The following is an 18,141-nucleotide window of genomic DNA, read 5'->3' on the forward strand; positions in this document are numbered from 1 at the left end:
CAGCCCCATCTCCAATTCAGACACAGCCTCTAAAACAAAGGGAGTAAAATAAAACTAACTTTTGTTTACAACCGCGTGTGTATGTGAATGTGTATGCATGCATGTGTGTGTGCGTGCGTATGTGTGTGTGATGTGTGCACACGTGTGTGAGTGCACATACAGACACGTGTCTATGTGTCCACTGCTGGCCTCTAGGGACACGTGGCTCAGCTCTAGGATGGCTGGGAGAGGAAACCATTCTGCAGGGACCATCCGGGGAGCAAGGCCCAGGATGAGCCCCTGCAGCTCCTTGGAAACAGTCGGTGTCACTCTGTGCCAGGCACTGGCTTGGCCCAGCCGGGAGAGGCATGGCTAAGTACACAGATGGTGAGAACAAAGAACACGGCCAGGCCTGTGTGCTTGGAGCCCAAAGAGGTAGGTAGCTCAAAGGAGAGAGGGGCAGTCTTGTCTCAGGCCTGGGCATTATCCAGATGCTGGCCAGAGCCTGCAGCGATAGCTTTGGTGAGGGGCAGAGGCCAGCACAGTAAGGGAAGCAGCTGCTGCCAGCAAGGAGCCACTTCGCTCTAGACTTGGGTGACCCCAGCTTTCTCCCAGCCCCCATCAGGCCCAAGGCAGGCCCTGACAGCTTCTCCAGACTGCAAACCCTCTCTCTTTGGGGTCCCGGGGCCAAGCTCCAAGCCTTACATGAACCCCAACCCAGCCTGTCTCTGGTCAGATGCCAAATGCAGGCTGAGTCCCTTCCCTTTGTCGGGTCTGACTGGCTGATCCTGGATTCCAGGGGAGCTCCACCTTTAAGGTGAGCCCCAGACCAGGTGATCCCTGCCCCCAGGTAAGCCCCACCCCCATAAAGTCCTGGATGTCAGTGCTGGAAGCAGGGCCACAGGGGCTAAGCCAATCCAGATCCAGAGCAGGGAACCACCACTCACCTCTCCAAGAGACCAAAGTCCGTGGAACTGGCAGCTCCGAATTTGAGTTATGCTGCTGGCAGTGTCGTTGTGAGGAAGACTGGGTCTCTGAGGCCGGGAACATGCTGTGCAGCCACGCCCGGCTCCCAGCAGTGTGAATGGGGACACTGAGCAGCAGAGATGCTGAAAGACATCTACAAGACACCCTGTTGGCTGGTTCCTCTGCAGCCTCCCTGCAGCCTGCCCCCGGCCATGTCCCTGAGGCCAGCCTCCTACAGCCAAGTGTCCTCTCAGTGGAGGCCCTGGAGGACAAGGCCCTCAGGGACACAGGTGGGCATTCCAGGCGGGGAACAGTGGGAGACTTCAGGGTTCAGAATCACCCCAATGGCTGGAGAGGGCCGGTGAGGAAGGCAGGTGTTTACTCCCAGCCAAGCCCAGAGGTTGTTCTCAATCCGTAAGTCAGTGCTCCCACATCTTGGGGCCAAAATGCACCCTTGGTTACAGGGCCCCACAAGGGCTAGGAGGTAGGGCATGGACCCTCGGCATCTGCCTGAAAAGAAGCCTTGAAACCAGCAGACAGGGAGGCCCCGGACAGGTTTGTGTTTGGAGAAATACATTCTATATTTCACTGTGATAGTGTCCAGGGAAGCCTCCTCCCAGCTATGGAGAGGGAGATTTAGGTCAAGGTCAAGGGGTCAGGACCTCATTCTCTGAGCCCTTCTTGAACAAAGAACTTTAGGGTCACACCCTCCCTAACTCAGGCTGGGGCCCTGGTGTAGCTGCAGCCTGGGAGGTGGGGCCGGGGCTGGCTCAAAGATTTCCTCGCTCACCAAGCTAGGGGTCTACGCTGGGGTCTCTCTGTTACAGGCTCTTTCCAGATTCTTAGACAACAATATCAAAGAAATGAATGTCACTTCCACAAGACTTGTAGGCAAACAAAGCTTTTTATTAAAAGAGATAGTTTGTTCGTAAGGGAGAAAGCAGGAAAAAAAAGTGCCAGCTTTCTAAGCAGAAGCTCTCTGAGTAGAAGGGGGAAGTTGCTTTTATAACAAAAGGGAGGGTTTGTCTCATGATTACTGATGATTTCCAGAAATCATCAACCTTCTTCGATCAGCAGCAGATGGCTACATGGTGGCCACCAGGAATAGAGAGTGCTTCTGTGAGGGGAAAGCAATGCATGAGAAATTTCTGCAAGAAGGCACAGAAAGATAAGGTTAAAATTTAGAGCTGAGCTTCTTGTCTTGTGGCATACTAGGTATACTCTAAGTGGAACAGAGATAAAGCTAATCTTTTATTCCTGTGAGCCTGGTTTTTTGTCTCTTGGACTCAGGTCCCCAGGGCTTTGTTCTTTGGTTTGCAAGGCCTGTTTTGCCTATGGCCATTCCCTGATCCTTTCCCCCAAACGACTGGACTTTTGTCGTCCTCCCTGGAAGACATGCGGTTTGAATCTCCTCATAGCATGGCAGCCCAAGAGGACCCAGCGAAGGCCAATTGACTCTTATCACCAGCCCTGAAGTCACCTCACCTCACTTCACAGCAATCACAGGCCTGCAGGATCCCTCTCAACGGGTCAGTGTTAAATTTTAAGGGCATATGGGATACAGAATCTCTGCGGGCCCTTGGTCTGTTGGCCCTTCTGGCCACATGGAAAGCTGTTTGGCCCCCACCTTCCCCCCACACAGGGGCTCGTGATCTTGGGGTTTTTGCAACCACTGGCCCCTTCTTTTACCACAGTCCTGATATCAGTCCATAATTCACCCCACACAGTGTAGTCTGTCCAGTTTCTATCATCTCAATACCCCCCCCCACCTCCTAATTGGTTTAGATACAATTTAAGGTAGTTGGGTCAATGGGAGGGGAACTCTGCCCAGGGGCTGCTGGGGAAATCCGTTTGCTGTGTGTCCATGACTCGGAAGTCAGATGTGGATCAGGCTGTGAGTCTCAGTGCACTGGGGTTTGGTCCAACACCAATCTAGATGCTGTGGGGGAGGTGTGGTTTTAGATGAGATTAACACTGTCAGTCTGTGGACTCTGATAAAGCAGACCATCCTCTCCAGTGTGGGTGGCCCTCATCCAATCAGGTGATGGGTGAAGGCTGAGGTTTCCAAAGAAGAAGTGATTCTGCCTCCAGTCAGTAATGGTTAAATTTGCATCAGCTTGACTGGGCCCTGGGGTGCCCAGAACAAGCATGATTCTGGGTGTGTCTGTGAGGTGATTCTGGATGAGACTGACACTGAATCTGCACACTGAATAAAGCAGATGGCCCTCCCTAGGATGGGTGGGCCTTGTCCAATCAGGTGAAGGACTGAGTAGGGGGAAAAAAAATCAATGGAGTAAGAGAGAACTCCTGCCTGACAGCTTGAGCTGGCACATTGGTCTTCTATCCTTAGAGTCAGACTCAGGCTGGAACTACACCACCGGCTTTCCTGAGTCTCCCACTTGCAGATGGCAGACCTTGGAACTTCTCAGCCTCCATAACTGAGTGAGCCAATTCCTTATAATAAACCTTTCTCTGTATATATTGAATTGGTTCTGTTTCTCCAGAGAACCCCAACTAATACACATCCCAGCCAGAGCTTATTAACAGGGCATCCTAGCTGTGAGGGAAGCTGCAAATGGAGGCTCTATTCTGGAAGGCATCTCAGTCAGCTCGGCCTGTGTAACAAATACCACAGACTCGGGGCTCAAACAACAGACATTTATTTCTCAGTCCTGGAAACTGGAAGTTCAAGATCAAGGCGTTGGCATCAGAGGCCTCTCTCCTTGGTGTGCAGACAGCTGTCTTCTCCCTGTGACCTCACATGATCTTCCCTCTGTGTGTGCCTGTGTCCTCATCTCCTTTTCTTATAAGGACACCGGTCTTACTGCATTAGGGCCCACCCTAGGGAACTCATCTTATCGTAATCACCCCTTTAAAGACCCCCATCTCCAAATACAGCCCCATTTTGAGGTCCTGGGCATTAGGACTCCAAAAGGTGAATTTGGGGGGATACAGTGCAGCCCATAATAGAAGGCAGATGCCCAACCAAAAGCTCAATCACCACAGGAGAAGGGAATTCTAAGGCATAGGCCTCCTGCTTCAGGAACTCAGGGCCCTAGCCCTAACCCTGATTTTACTGGCCCTCCCAGGCCAGGGGAGCCAACCTCTGTGTCATCCATGTTTCTACCTCCAACACCAATTTCTTGATGTTCTGAACCATCATAACATGATTTCATGCCCGAGCTCTGATACCCTAACAGGGTGTCGATCGCCCACCTGGGACATGGTACCTAAGATGTTCAAGTCTGTTAACCCTCAGAGATGGAACTCAACCACTAAATTTGGCACTTAATGCTCATTCAGCTACTTAAAAAAAACCAAAACCAAAACCCCAAACCCTCTCAGTGGCTGAATGGAGAGCTGAACTGGGGTGCAAAGCCACCCCTCCTGTCCCCATCTTCTGTGCCCTAGAGCAGGCTGGTGGGCCAAGCCCAGGTCTCCTATCCCTGCTTCCCTGCCTGGTGGGGTCCTCTGGCTGTGTGGGGCCCACCTAGGTTTGTACAGGGGCAGGGCCAGGCCAGGGGAGTGGCTGGAGCAGGAGCAGACAGAATGGCCTCGTCTCATTCTCATCCGTTTCCATGGCTGGAGCCAACTCGCCGGCTGCTCAGGGAGATCGTGGAGGGCTACAGGGAGGCGGGCACTCCAACACCCCCAGAACGGGGGCAGTTTCCTTCTTCTGCCTTTGGGAAGGGAGGAGGCCATGAGGAGAGAATAACAGGAAACAACCCCTGGCTTGGCAGCGGCTGGGAAACAGGGTCTGGGACCCCCATGCCTGCCGATTTTCCAGCTTTCAGCTCCCCACCCCTCCTGACAGCTCCGAGGCCTGTGGCCTCAGAGGGAGGAGACTGCACATGGGATCTAGCAGCAACCTATGTCCCCAGCTGGACCCAGGCCAATGGGGGGGGTTCCTTGAAGCCAAGCCACAGTTCCCTCCATCCAGACCTGTGGACAAAGTGAGGGGACCTGAGAAGAAGCAGTAACCAGACTGGTGCAGAGATCCGGGAAGGCTTCCCGGAAGAGGGAACCTGGGGCAGTGCTGTTTGGCAGATTCTGGGATGGTGGGAGATGTTTCCTTTTTCTGTCCACGGACGCAGCCACCAGCTGAGAGCGGCTCTGGACATTTCAAGTGTGGCCCATGCAGCAAGGAGCTAAAAGTTTCACTTGACTTCATCTGAGTTAATCTGCATTAAACAGCCTCAGCAGTGGACCTGCTGGACAGTGCCAAGCGGGCTGGGCTCGACACTGGATTGGAAGGTCGGGGGAGGTTCCAGGTGGCCCCGGGTCGGCCTACTGGCCCTTCCTGCAGGCTGTGCCAGTGGGAAGCATGTTCCTCTGCTGGCCAAGGGATGGGCTGACGTGAGGCTGGAGGAATGCACCCCCCCACCCCATGTTGTCCTCCAGTGGTTTCCTCTCTGCCCTCACAGGGTTGGCAGGGAGGTGCTGGCTCACCTTCAGAACACAGACCCAGCAGAGGAAGACCTTCTCCATGAAAGGTCAGTGGAGCCACATTCCAAGCCTGGCTGGTCATAACCAGGAAGGCAGCCAGGAGGGGGACTGAGGGCTTGGGCGACCCTGGGGAGCTCTGGCTGGGCCCCTCCATGCCCTGATCATGCAGTCAGTCCTGACTTGCCAGGCCCAGCTGAGAAGGGTCTGGGACCTCACAGGATTTGGGCAGCAAAGCCTTGAGGAGGGTTTGGAGGGGCAAATAGGAGCTGGACAGAGAGGGGTGAGGAGGCTGGGCAGAGGGATGGGTGGCGGGAGGACAGCTGGCTGAGGCTGGACTGTGGTGCTCAGATGGGTCCTTTACAGGGATCCGCCTAGACAGGGATTTGTTTATTTAATCAATATTATCTGTGCCCTTGATGTGTGCTGGGCCCTGGGGATGCAGCAGGGAGCTGCACAGAGATCCCTGCCTTTGGAACTCCAGAGCAAAAACCAGAGGCATGACAACTAAGGAGTGTTCAGTGTGAAGGAGGGCGGGCTGAGGAGTTTATTCTTTTACAATTTCTGTAGGTTAAAAGTTTCAAATAGAAAAGTGGGGAAACGCACACATAGGTGGTCAGAGTGGCTTTGTAAGGGGCTGGCATCTGGGTCTGACAGTGAGGTGAGGCATGAGCCCTGTGGCTGTTGGGGGTTCTGCTGAGGCTGGGAACAGGGGAGGGAGACCAGGAGAGGGAGCTCTGCCCTGGAGCTGACTCTGATGAGATGGGAGGGGAGTGTGGGGGTTTGAATTCTGTTGGAGCGACACATGAGGATGCGAGGTGTGGAGGCCAACACCAGGCTGTGTGCCGGGTATGGGACAGTGGGGGCTACCAGGCGCTAGGGCTGCAGGACACTGGGGACATGTGAAGGTCACACCTGTACATGCACGGTTTGAGTATCAGACATGGAAGGAGTGTCAAAACAGGCGATGAGGCCTGGGATTTGGGAGAAATGCATGGACTACACATCAGTTTGGACCTGTTGGCATGTGGATAGCATGGAAAGTTCTGCAGCTGGATGAGGCTGGTGAGAGCGAGGGGAGACGGAGCACGGACCCAAGGATGTCCCTGGAGCCCCACGCTATTTGCTAGCACAGTCTTAACCCCTTGCCTTGTTCCTCTGCAGTGCTGCTCACAGGCCTCAGCAGAAACCAGCCCTGCCAGCACCTGGATCTCACACTTCCAGATTCCAGAACTGAGAAATAAATGTCATTTAAGCCACTCAGTCTATGGAATTTGTTATGAAGCCTGAGCTAATACATTTAGGAAAATAGTATGGAGGTTCCTCAAAAATGTGAACACAGAATTACCATATGATGCAGCAGTCTCACTTCCGGGGATACACCTGTGGTATTGTGACTTACAATAAGCAATATACATTTAATCTCCATCCTTATTCTTGGCACAGGGCTCCTAAAACCCTTGGAATTTCTTAAATGATAAGGGTGATAAAGGTGTCTTGATATTGTTAACAAGCTCTTGTCAACCAATTTATGTTAATGAGGCGATTTTGGAAAGACCCAAAGAGTCTCAATGTCCAGGGACACAAGCGCTATGACATCTTTCTCTACGGGTGAGAGAAGGGATTGCCAGGAGAACCAGCCATGTGATTAACCAGGGTTAGAACTTTTAGCCCCATGCCCTGACCTCTCGGAAGGAGAGACTGGGGATTCAATCAATAGCCACCGGTCAATGATTTAATCAATCACATCGCTGTAATGAAGCCTCCATAAAAACCCAAAAGGGCAGGGCTTGGAGAGCTTCTGGGTTGGGGAACACATAGATTTGGGGAGAGTGGTGTGCCCCTTCCCACATACCTTGCCTTATGCATCTCCTCCACCTGGATGTTCCTGAGTTATACCCTTTTATAATTGTAGCCCCCCGATTAGGTGAACAAAGGAATGAGTCTTGGGCAGGACTGGTAAACAAGTTATAAAAAGCTGCAGACTCAGAGGTGTGAGGGCTGGCTAGCCAATGACGGGTAAGATCCCCAGAGGGGGGCAACCTAAGACAGGCACAGCCGCCTGAGTCAGAAAGAGTATCATCAAGCAGCTATTTTCCCGTATGTTCCGCCCTGATAAGATGTAAGGCTCACTGGCTCCATGATGAACATAACTGATCAAGAACGTCAAAGGATCTTACGATCTTCAACTAAAAACAGTCTGTGCCTGTAGAGAGTCATAAAAATGTCATACCATAGTTAAACATTTTCCAGATTGTTCTCTTCTGCTTTATAAGCCTGTGTAGCTTAATAAACTTTTAGAGTAGCCATCAGCTCTCTCCGCATACAGTGTGTGTGTGTACATTGATATCGTGACGCCAACAATAATAAATCAGTAATCTAGTAAGTAATATGTTTCTCTGAGCTCTGTGAGGCACTCTAGCAAATTAATTGAACCTAAGGAGTGGGCTGTTGGCTGTTGGCAACTCTGATGTATAGTTGGTTGGTCAGAAGCACAGGTGACAACCTGGACTTCAACTGATATCTGAAGAAAGAGACAGAGAGATAGAGAGACAGGGACAGAGAGAGAGAGAGAGAGAGAGAGCGTGAGAGCGAGTGAGTGTGCATGCAGTCTTATGGGATCTGATGCTACCTCCAGGTAGATGGTTTCAGAATTGAGTTAAACTGTAAGACACCCAACTGGTGTCAGAAAATTGTGTGGAATGGAGATTCTACCCCCGCCCCCTCCCCACATTTAGTGATCAGAAGTGTCAGAAGTGAAGAGTAGTGTGAAAGTATAGGACACACAGCAATGTGTGTTTCACACAATAACGAACTGAAAGCAAAATTGCAAAGAGATATTTGCACAGTGTTCATAGTAGCATTATTCATAATAGCCAATGAGTGGAAGCAACACAAATGTCCATCAATGGGTGAATGGATAATCTAAATTTGGTATACATACATACAGTGGATACTATTCAGCCTTAAAAAGAAAGACTGACACATGCTACATCACAGAGGTACTTGGAAGACACCAGCCAGTCACAAAAGGACAAATAGTGCATGATTCCACTTCTATGAGTTTCCCAGAGGAGTCACATTCATAGAAATAGAGTAGAATAAGGCTCCTAGGGGCTGGGGTGGGAGCTAGGGCTCAGTGTTTGAAAAGGCCCGAGTTTCAGAAGATGAGAAAGTTCTGGATGATGGGGATGACTGCTGCACAGTGTGAATGCGCTTAACACCCCTGAAACTATGTACTTAAAAATGGTTAAGATGGTAAAGTTTAGGTTATGCGCACCTCACCACAATCAAGCAAGCAGAAACTAAGCTCTGAGAATCGAGGACACGCCAAGTACACGAGTAGCCCCCTGCCTCGGAGGGGTGTATGGGTGACCGACAGCCAGAGGCCCCGCCCCCGAGCACGCCCCGCCCACTCTCACCCCGGCCACTCTCTAGCCAGCACCGCTCGCCCGCCTCGAGGGGCTGCTGCGGTGCCGGCCCGCGCATGCTCGCGCACGCCCCGCCCACGCCCCGCGCTCCCGCCGCCAAGGGCTGTTGTGGCGTACCCGCTCCCCCCAACCCCGCGCACCGCCCCGCTGCGCACGCTCCGCTAGCCTGCCTCCAGCAGCTACTGTGGGGCCCGCCCGAGCTGCCGCCCGGGCCGCCCCTTCCCGCCGTCGCATTCCCCCCAAAGATGGCGGCCGCGGCGCTGCTCCGGGGCGCAACTCCAGGGCGCGGCGGCTCGGCCTGGCGCTGGCGGCTGCGCGCGGTTCCGAGGCGCCGCCTGGCCCACGGCGCCTACTGTCAGGGCGGCGGCCCCAAGGGCGGCGCGGCCTGGGCTTGCTTCCTGCTGGGCGAGCGCGCCCTTGTGCGCGTGCGCGGACCGGACTCGGCGCCCTTTCTCCTGGGTCTGCTGACCAATGAGCTGCCACTTCCGGGTCCTGCGGCCGGCTCGGCTTCGGCCCCGGCGCGCGCGAGCTACGCCCACTTTCTCAATGTCCAGGGACGCACGCTCTATGACGTCATTCTCTACGGGTGAGAGCATGGTGGGGGATAGGCTCCGGGGGTTGGGGGAGGGCTGAGGGATGGGCTCCCTTGGAGGGCTCTCGGGTGGGCAGACACGGGGGAGGGGCAGGCTGAGGGCGGAGCTTAGGGCATCCAGAGGCGGGGCACCTACGGGAAGACTCCGTGTGGCCCAGGATGGACATCCGGGAGAGCACGAGCAGGGCAGGCCATCCACTGGAGGCACATCTGGGAGCCTGTGCACAGACAGGGTGGGCCGAGGTGGGACGGCGTCTGCGGATTGGAGGGGCGCCCATGGTGGGACACTTGGGGACCTGCACACGGGGTGGGCTCGGGGTAGGCGCCCGGGCAGGGCAGCCATCGGTGGACTGGAGCCGGCACCCACGAATGGGCCTGCGATTCTCACCCATGGGAGGGCCTGGACTCTCCTGCACCTGGCCTCTTCTCCTGTTCAGACCCACTGCACGGAAAAGGGGTCGTGGCACCTGGAGCCACACTGCGGGGAGCCGCTTGTGCCACTGCTCACTGAGTTCTCCGGTGTACACTCCGGTGTGCGTTTCTCTCCAAAATTTCGTATTCAGTAATATTAGCGTGTGTTTACATCAGTCTCTGCCGACCTTATCACGACTGTCCGTGTTGGTCACAAGAACAAGCCAAGTCGGTGGCCTTGCCCTTTGTCGTATAGAACTTGTGGTTTTCACTTGCTGAGCTTTTTCGGACTTGGTTCCTCCAGAACCTCTCATGCAGTTCCAGGCAGTTGCTCTGCCTGTGGCTGCCTTGGCAACTCCCATGTCCCTCTTTTATTGTGGGTTCTCATCTGCATCTTCCTTAGTGTACTGCCTTCTGGAGGAGGAAGTACGTTCTTTAGTGGCTTGCTGGGAGGTATGATACTTTTACTCCTTCAAATGGTTTTATCCAGTATCTTGGGTGGGCATAAAACTCCAGGCCGAAAATCATCCCTGAACGTTTTGAAGCCATGACTTGGTGCTGCTGGCGTTGCTGTTAAGAAGCCTAGTGCCTTTTTATTTCTGGGGCTTTGTGTGTGACTACTTTTCCTCTGGAAGCTCTTGGGGGCTCTTCTTTATCCTGTTGTCTTGAAGTGCCATGGTGGTGTGTTGTATTTTGGGTCTTCTTTCGTGTCGTGTTTCTGAGCACTGGGTGGGCTTTATGACTCTGCTACAGTACGACCCTTGGGCAGATCCAGCCCTTTTGCTGTTTCTGTAAAATAAAGTTTGATTGGAATGCTGCGTGCCCATTTGTTTGCGTACTGTGTGGCTGCTTTTGCCTTCCAATAGCAAAAGTAAGAATAAAAGCGTGGTAGACACCGTCTAGCCTCAGACCTAAATTATTTACTCTCTGATCCTTTACAGGAAACTTTTGTGATCCCTACTCTGTGTCCCCTGTTTCAGAGAAACCATTGTCATGATCTGTCATATATAATTATCTTTCCTGTAGTTGCTTTAATCTCTTTCAAAAACTGCATTCTTTGCTTATCTTGAGCTCTGTGTCACCTCTTTTCAGTCACCTCTAGTTTGGTCGTTTCACTTTTTAGTTTATCATGGTTTTAGTGATCTTTTGGTCCCCAAATTTCCTTCCTTGAGTCTCCAGTCTGCCTTTACATCTTTCTGCCTTTGCATTCTTGTTATCATGGATTTATATCCTCATGAGTCACCCTACAGTGTAAAACAATTTTTTCGTTTCTAGGTTTTTGTTTTTTTCTGTTGTAATTTCCTTCTGGTCTGGCCCGTCTTTGCTTGGCTGCTGGGCCGGCAGCTCTTGTCACCGGGCATGTGCTTGGTGGTTCTTTCCAGACATTGTGTGTGCCCTGATTTGTTCTGCAGAGGATTTTTTGCTTTTCTTTCTTTGTTAATTGCTCACAATAGGGTATCCCTGTGCCAGTTGCTCTCTGCACTGGGGGAATTGGGGAGCACTGGGATACTGCCCCCTGAGCCCAGTTGCTCTTGTGAGATTCCAACTCAGAGTCCTTGCGAGGAGTGCCGCCCTGAGGGTGGGGTGTGGTGGGTCTTCATTCTTGGACAGAGGCAGCCTGAGTGAGTGGCCCTACTTCTGAGCAGTTAGTGGAGAGAAGAGGTGAAAACAGTCCCTCAGATGGCTGCTCTTGGCCTGAGGGATTGATAAGTAGTGTCCAGATTCATCCCTCCCAGGTCTGCTCTGGGGCAGGGGGCATGGGGCCAGGGGGAAGAGGGGGCTGAGCCCGCTGGCCTTGCACCCTGTCCCAGTGCCTCCATTCAGGTCTCACGCCTGCTGTTGGCTTCCGAGGTGTGCTCCCTCCCCTCCTGGTTGCTGTTGGCCATTCACCTACACCTGATCTCACTGAAGTCTGCTCTCCGAGGAGAGGGCCACACTGGCGGTGGGGCCTGGGGCCTCCCTGCTTTCCTCATGCTTTCTCACTGCCTGGCATTTTCTTTGCATCTTCTCTCTCTGGAATTTTTCATTTTAACTGTCATGCTTCTGGTTTCCCATTCTTGATTTGTGGCTTCCTCAGTGCACCCTGTTCCCAGACGTGACACCGTTTCTCAGACAAAGCTTTAGTTTTTGTTTTTTAAAGTAGACTGTTTCGAGCAGTTTGAGGTTCATAGCGACATTGAGGGGAAGGTACGGAGATTTTCCGTATACTCTCTGCCCCTACACATGCATAGCCTCCCCTGTTATCAGCATCCCTCTCCAGAGTTTACAGTGGGTTCAATTTTTTTTACAACTGATGAACTTACATTGACGCCAAAATTCCCCGAAGTTCACATTAGGGTTCGCTTGGTGCTGTGCGTTCTATGGTTTTGGACAAATGTATGATAACATGTATGTATCATTATAATATCATATAGAGTAGTTTCACTGCCCCTGAAAATCCTCTGTGCTCCACCTGTTTGTCCCTCCTAGCTCCTCACAGCCATTCAAAGGGTATTTTTGTGTCTGGAACTATCGCCATCATTTCACTTTTTCCGAAATGTCACATAGTTGGAATCACGGAGTTTGCAGCCTTTTTAGATTGGCTTCTTTCACTTAGCGGTATGCATTTAAGTTTCCTCCATGTCTTTTCATGGCTTGATAGCTCATTTCTTTTTAGTGTTGAATAATATCCTATCGTCTGGGATGAACCACAGGTTATATATCTATACCTACTCAAGGACATCGCTGTTGCTTCCAAATTGTGACAGTTATGAATAAAGCTGCTGTAAATATCAGTGTACAGGTTTCTGCGTGAGCGTTAGTTTTCACCTCCTTTGGGTAAATACCAAGAAGCGTGATTGTTGGATTTGTAAGGTAAGAATACGTGTAGTCTTGAAGGAACCACCAAACTGTCTTCCAAAGTGGCTGTTCCAGTTTATGTGTAAAGACCCAGGTTGGGGCAGAGCTGGGTCCAGGGCTGCACTTGAGGAGTGAGGTCCCTGTGTTTATGGAGGTGACGGATACCAGGGTGGCAGGCACTGTGCAGGGCATCAGGCTGCTGGAGGAGGGCCCGCTCGGTGTTCTGGGGGAGGGGTTAGGTGGGCTTGACCCTCCCTTTTCGGGTTTTCACACAGCCCGCGTCCTGGGCTGAGGACGGTCGCCTGAGATCACACTGCCACCACATCCTATATCCAGATCCTGCCTGCCAGCCCCGCTGCGGAGGCTGCAGCTGCCTCTCCACCTCTGTCTTCCTGCTGCCATGGTTGTGCTCCAGGAAGGGCTGCTGGGCTTAACAAATAAAATTGCAAGACGCTCAGGTAAATCTCAGACTTTTCAGGGATGACCTATGCAGTGTTTGGGAAATACTTACACTGAAGACATTATTTACTATTCGTCTGGAATTTCCATCTGACTGGGCATCCTGTATTTGATCTGGCACTTTGCCTTCTCTGGGGATATTTGTGGTTGTCACTCAGGCATGGATGCTCCTGGCATTGAGTGGGCTGGACCCAGGGGTGCTCTCAGCACCCAGCAGAGCCCAGATGACCCCACAGAGAGTACTCCAGATCGCCCCGTTGTTGGCCATGCCGGCCAAGAAGGCTGCCCTGAGCATGGCTCACCCTACCTTACCCCTTCTCCTGCTGACCTGTCCCCCGTTACTCACCTGTGGAAGGGGCAGCAGACAGATCTGGGGAGGTGGGGCAGAGGTACATTGCAGCTTTGTCATTCCTTAGGGTCTGAATGGCATGAGGCCATTTGCACAGGTAGCTTAGAAAGTGCCTGAGCCCAGAACCTGGCCCTGCTCCCCACCCAAGCCCATCTTGTACCCATGGAACGTCCACCCCGTGAGTGAGATGGAGGCATCAGGGGTCCTGTCCACCCCGGCACTCTGGTGGTCCCATCACCACCCCTCCTCAGGGCCCTGCCCCGGCTGGGTCTCTTCCCAACGTGGCCATGGCTTTACCTGCATCTCTCCCTCCTCCTCCCAAGGTTTTCTCTCCCCAGCAACCTCACATTCTGCTCACCCATGCTCAGTTCCTCCCCTTGCCAGTATTTCATACCGTTTCTGCCTGCTTCCTCTATCAGAGATTTAAAAAATCAAACTGTAACTGCACATGGTTAAAACCCCTAACCTTTAAAGGCTTATGATGAAAACTGACTGCTGTCTCCCTTGTGTCTCACCGGCACAAACCCATCTTCTCCAGAGGCAGCTTCCTTTTCTTTTTGCTTTTTCTTTTGAAATAATTACAGATACCCAGGAAGCCACAAAAAAACGAACAGGGAGGTTGCATGTCCCCTTCACCCAGTTCCCACAATGGCAACACCTTGCCTTCTGTAGTCCAAAGTCACAACCAGGGGACTGACGTGGGCCAGCCACAGGGTGCACCCAGGTTCCTCCAGATTTCCACGTGTGCCTGCAGCTCTGTGATTTGCTCACACGTGTGTGGACCTGGGGAACCTCGATCAAGACAGCTCTTCCATTACTATCAGGCTCCCTTCTAAACTCTGCTCTCAGGTACTCAGCTGCTTGCCCTCCATCTCTATGACTGTGTCATTTCAGGAGTATCGAATGAACAGAGTCTCTTAAGATTGGGTTTCACTCACCTCGATGCCCTTCAGCCTCTTCCTTGCTGAGTACTATTCCACCGAGAGAATGTACCACAGTGTGTGAACTGTTCACCCGCTGAAGGGCATCTTGGTTTCATTGCCTGGCTGTTAAGAATAAAACCGCTCCTAATGTTCATGCGTGGGTTTTCTGTGAACACCTGGGGTGTTCCCTGGGGTAAGTGCCCAGGAGTGCAATGGCTGGGTCGTGTGGTAGCTATGTATTTAGTTTTATAAAGAACAATCCATTTTCCAGAATGGCCACTCCATTTACATTCCCACCAGCAAGGCTGAATGATCCAGCTTCTCCTCTGCGTTCTCTCTGCCTTGGATGTTTTTATTTCAGCCTTTCTGATAGCTGTGCCCTGGTGTCTGTCACGGTGGGTTTTGCCTCGTGATAAGTGACATTGAACTTCTTTTCGTGGGGTTATCTGCAGCAGCGCCTTTGAATTCTTCTGTTTGTTCTGGCCTTTTAATTCCGGCTGTAAATGACCCTTTCCCCACCCCACAGCTGATCTCAGTTTTGACCTTCTTTCAGGACTGTTTGGGAGGTGAGCGGCTAACGTGGCTTGCTGCTGTAGCCTGCTCTTTCCCGCTTTCTCCACGTGGTTGTTGATGTCCTTACTGGACCCACGGCTGGTAGTTACGTGCAGGGACATGGAAGGTTTTGTGCTGTGGGGTGAACCCACAGCAAATCGGCACACAGAGCAAGCCTCTGCAGCTTTTTCCTCTGGGGGTGACTGACTGCTTCAGGGCAGCACTTAACCCTTTCCTGCCTGGGTAGGAGGTTGGGGGCACAGCTGGTGGGCTCTGGGGGTGGGGGCGGGGGTACCAGCTGATGGCCTTTTCCTTATATGTACTCCTAGAACGTCTTACCCACGTTTTCGTCTCAGCTCCCACCTGGCTGTGGGTCCTTGCTCAATCCATATGTACAGCCAGGACCTCAGCCTTCTACCCCTGTGGGTCCTAGAAGTCTCCATTTAGGGGTTCTCCTCCATGTCCAGTGGTGCACTGCCTCTCCTTTGTGCTTATCTGTCCGTGATGGCTCCACCATCCGTCTGGTCACCACAGTAGGATCCAGGGTCCTTCCAGTGCATGTTGGCTGCCAGTGCAGGTTAGGATGGTTCTGGGGCTCTGATCAGGTTGTGGGGCTTTCCTAGGGGAGGTGGGAGGTGGCCTTGGGCAGGATGTGGCCTCACCACACATCTCACCTTACATCAGCTGCCTGCTGTACCCCCAGCTCTTCCTGCCCGCCCGCATCCCTGCTGAGATCCACTGTGCACCCTGCCTTAGAACCCTTGGCTTTTTCTCAGTGGCTTCTCAGGGCTGGAGGAGGCAAATCCTGGACCTCAGTGTGACCTTGAGCACCTGACACCACTGTGGTCCCAGGGCCCTGCTTCTCAGTGGTCCGGCCAAGGCCTCTCCTCCACTGGTCAGACTGCTCCTCGTGGGTGAGGAGGGGTCCTGTAGTGGCCATGAGGTTTCTAGCATGCATTGCGCTGTGCAGCAGTACCAGGTGGTCCACGGGTGGTCCATTGCATTGGAAGGCACAGCTGTGCATGGGCGTGGCCTGACCCTGCGCACTTCCTACCATGTGCCCTGCCCACCCCACCTCCCCCTGCAGGCTCCTTGAGCACTCGGATGAGCAGCCCACCTTCCTCCTGGAGTGTGACACGTCAGTGCTGGACGCGCTGCAGAGGCATCTGGTGCTGCACAGGATCCGGCGGAGGGTCACGGTGGAGCCATGCCCTGAGCTGCGCGTGTGGGCCGTGCTGCCCTGTGCCTCTGAGGACGCCAGCAGGGCTGCACCGCTGCAGGAGAAGGCCGAGGGCACCGCCGTCCTCACCCGTGATCCCCGGACAGCCCGCATGGGCTGGCGGCTCCTCTCCCAGGATGAGGGCTCAGCCCTGGTGCCCGGGTCCCAGCTTGGGGACCTCCAGGATTATCACCGGCACCGGTACCAGCAAGGTATGGACATGGGACTGGGCCTGGGGAAGGGTGAGGGAGAAGTGCTGGATGGTGGGGAGGGATTAGGGTGGGATTGGAGGGGGAGGAGGGGTGTGACACAGGGCCCTGGGGAAGCTCTGTGGTGGGCCCAGGCTCTGGGAGGAGCCAGGGGAGGGAGCAGGGGTCTGGGATAAGACAAGACCTAGGTGCTGACCTGGGGACCAGGATGGGGAGCTGCAGCAGGGACCTGGAGAATGGGAGGGACCCGGAGGATTGTGGGGGGTAGATGGTGGGGCTCCTACAGGCCAGCATCGCCAGCCTCCCTGGGTTGAGCTGCCAGCTCTCTGTAGGTCACCTCAGAGTCTGGGATTCACTAAGCCTCTCCCCTCCCACCCCTACAGGTGTTCCCGAGGGGATCCACGACCTGCCCCCAGGAGTGGCTTTGCCCCTGGAGTCCAACCTGGCCTTCATGAACGGCATCAGCTTCACCAAGGGCTGCTACATTGGCCAGGAGCTGACGGCCCGCACCCACCACATGGGTGTCATCCGAAAGCGCCTCTTCCCAGTACAGCTCTCAGGCCCCCTCCCGGTGGGCGGCATCGCCCCCGGCACCTCCGTGCTCACCGAGTCAGGTCAGGCAGCCGGCAAGTACCGGGCAGGCCAGGGGGACGTGGGGTTGGCTCTGCTGCGGGCAGAGAAAGTCAAGGGCCCTCTCCACATCAGAACCTCTGAGAGCGGTCTAGTGGCCCTGACTGCATCTGTGCCAGACTGGTGGCCCACAGCTACCAACTAGCCCTGGATGTCCCTGCACTCCTGCACAGGGCCTCTGTCCATCTGCTGCACCCTGTAGGCCGGCCCCCGCTCCCAGGGTGGCCCAGTTGAACGAACACCAGCTTGGAGGCTCCCCAAGTATACGTGGGCCTCCCAGGGCTGCAGGTATGGGGGGGCATGCCAGGTGTTCCCAGCCCACCATGCTTCCTCTGGAGGGTCCTATGCTCAGGGTGGGCCATCCTCTCCTGGCAGCTCTGTGGCCAGAGCAGCAGGAGCCTCTTGGGAACTGGGGGCAGGTAGGGGTGAGCCCTGCACCTGCCTCTGTGCTATGCTGAGCCCCAGCTTCCACTAGACCTTGGATGAGGCTCCAAACCATATAGGCCTGGAGGTCATTCATCCATCAGCCAGGGATGCTCCAGGATGTGTCTGAGCATCCCTCTTGAGTCTGCTCGGGCTGGCCTGGGGAGGAGGCTTCTCAGCGTCTGGGGTGGCTGAAGGGACAAGTGGGCTCCGGGAATTGTCTTACCATGTTGGCTTGGGGGCAGGTCTCAGGGTGAGAATCTTGGGGGCCGGGTGGAGTGGCGGTGTCTGTGAGTCGAGGTGTATACACTGCTCACACCCACCAGGGGTCTCCCAAGTGTATCCCTGTGCTCAGGGGCAACCAGCTGGGGGAGCCCCAGTACCATTTCTTGCCAGGGTGCCCCATCTGCACAGCTTCGGCCCCACGGTGGTGTCAGCAGCCCTGCCTGCCCCCTCCGTGCCCCGCAGACCTCAGGAGCTTGGGGTAGGGGAGGCTGCCCTGGGACAGCAGGGCCCAGGGTGCAGAGAGGAGCTTCAGCTTGGTTTACTCGCTGCTGCTTTCTGATGCAGGCATGTCTTCACAGTGAGGGGATGACTGACTTAACCCCGCTTTAAACCACTGATTTCCATTTTCCCACTGCAATGTGAATCTCGTGTTTATGGGGTGTCCCACCAGATACCCCAGAGTGGCTATTAAAGTGTGACCCACAACTGGTC

General features: G+C 54.0%; 1 protein-coding gene across 2 annotated transcripts; it reads left to right on the forward strand.

Moving 5' to 3' along the window:
- Positions 1-8,871: 8,871 nt before the first annotated feature.
- Positions 8,872-18,141, forward strand: IBA57 (iron-sulfur cluster assembly factor IBA57). 2 transcript variants are annotated; one of them, XM_031672110.2, is made up of 3 exons: positions 8,872-9,405; positions 16,031-16,374; positions 16,755-18,141. In XM_031672110.2, the coding sequence occupies exons 1-3, from the start codon at positions 8,876-8,878 to the stop codon at positions 17,144-17,146; spliced, it is 1,266 nt and encodes a 421-aa protein (XP_031527970.2). In that variant the 5' UTR covers positions 8,872-8,875; the 3' UTR covers positions 17,147-18,141. The 2 variants fall into 2 exon arrangements, with proteins under 2 accessions (XP_031527970.2, XP_072808557.1); XM_072952456.1 differs by lacking the exon at positions 8,872-9,405 and adding an exon at positions 9,515-9,654.

Source organism: Vicugna pacos, chromosome 3 (assembly GCF_048564905.1).
Source record: "Vicugna pacos chromosome 3, VicPac4, whole genome shotgun sequence".
NCBI lineage: Eukaryota > Metazoa > Chordata > Mammalia > Artiodactyla > Camelidae > Vicugna > Vicugna pacos.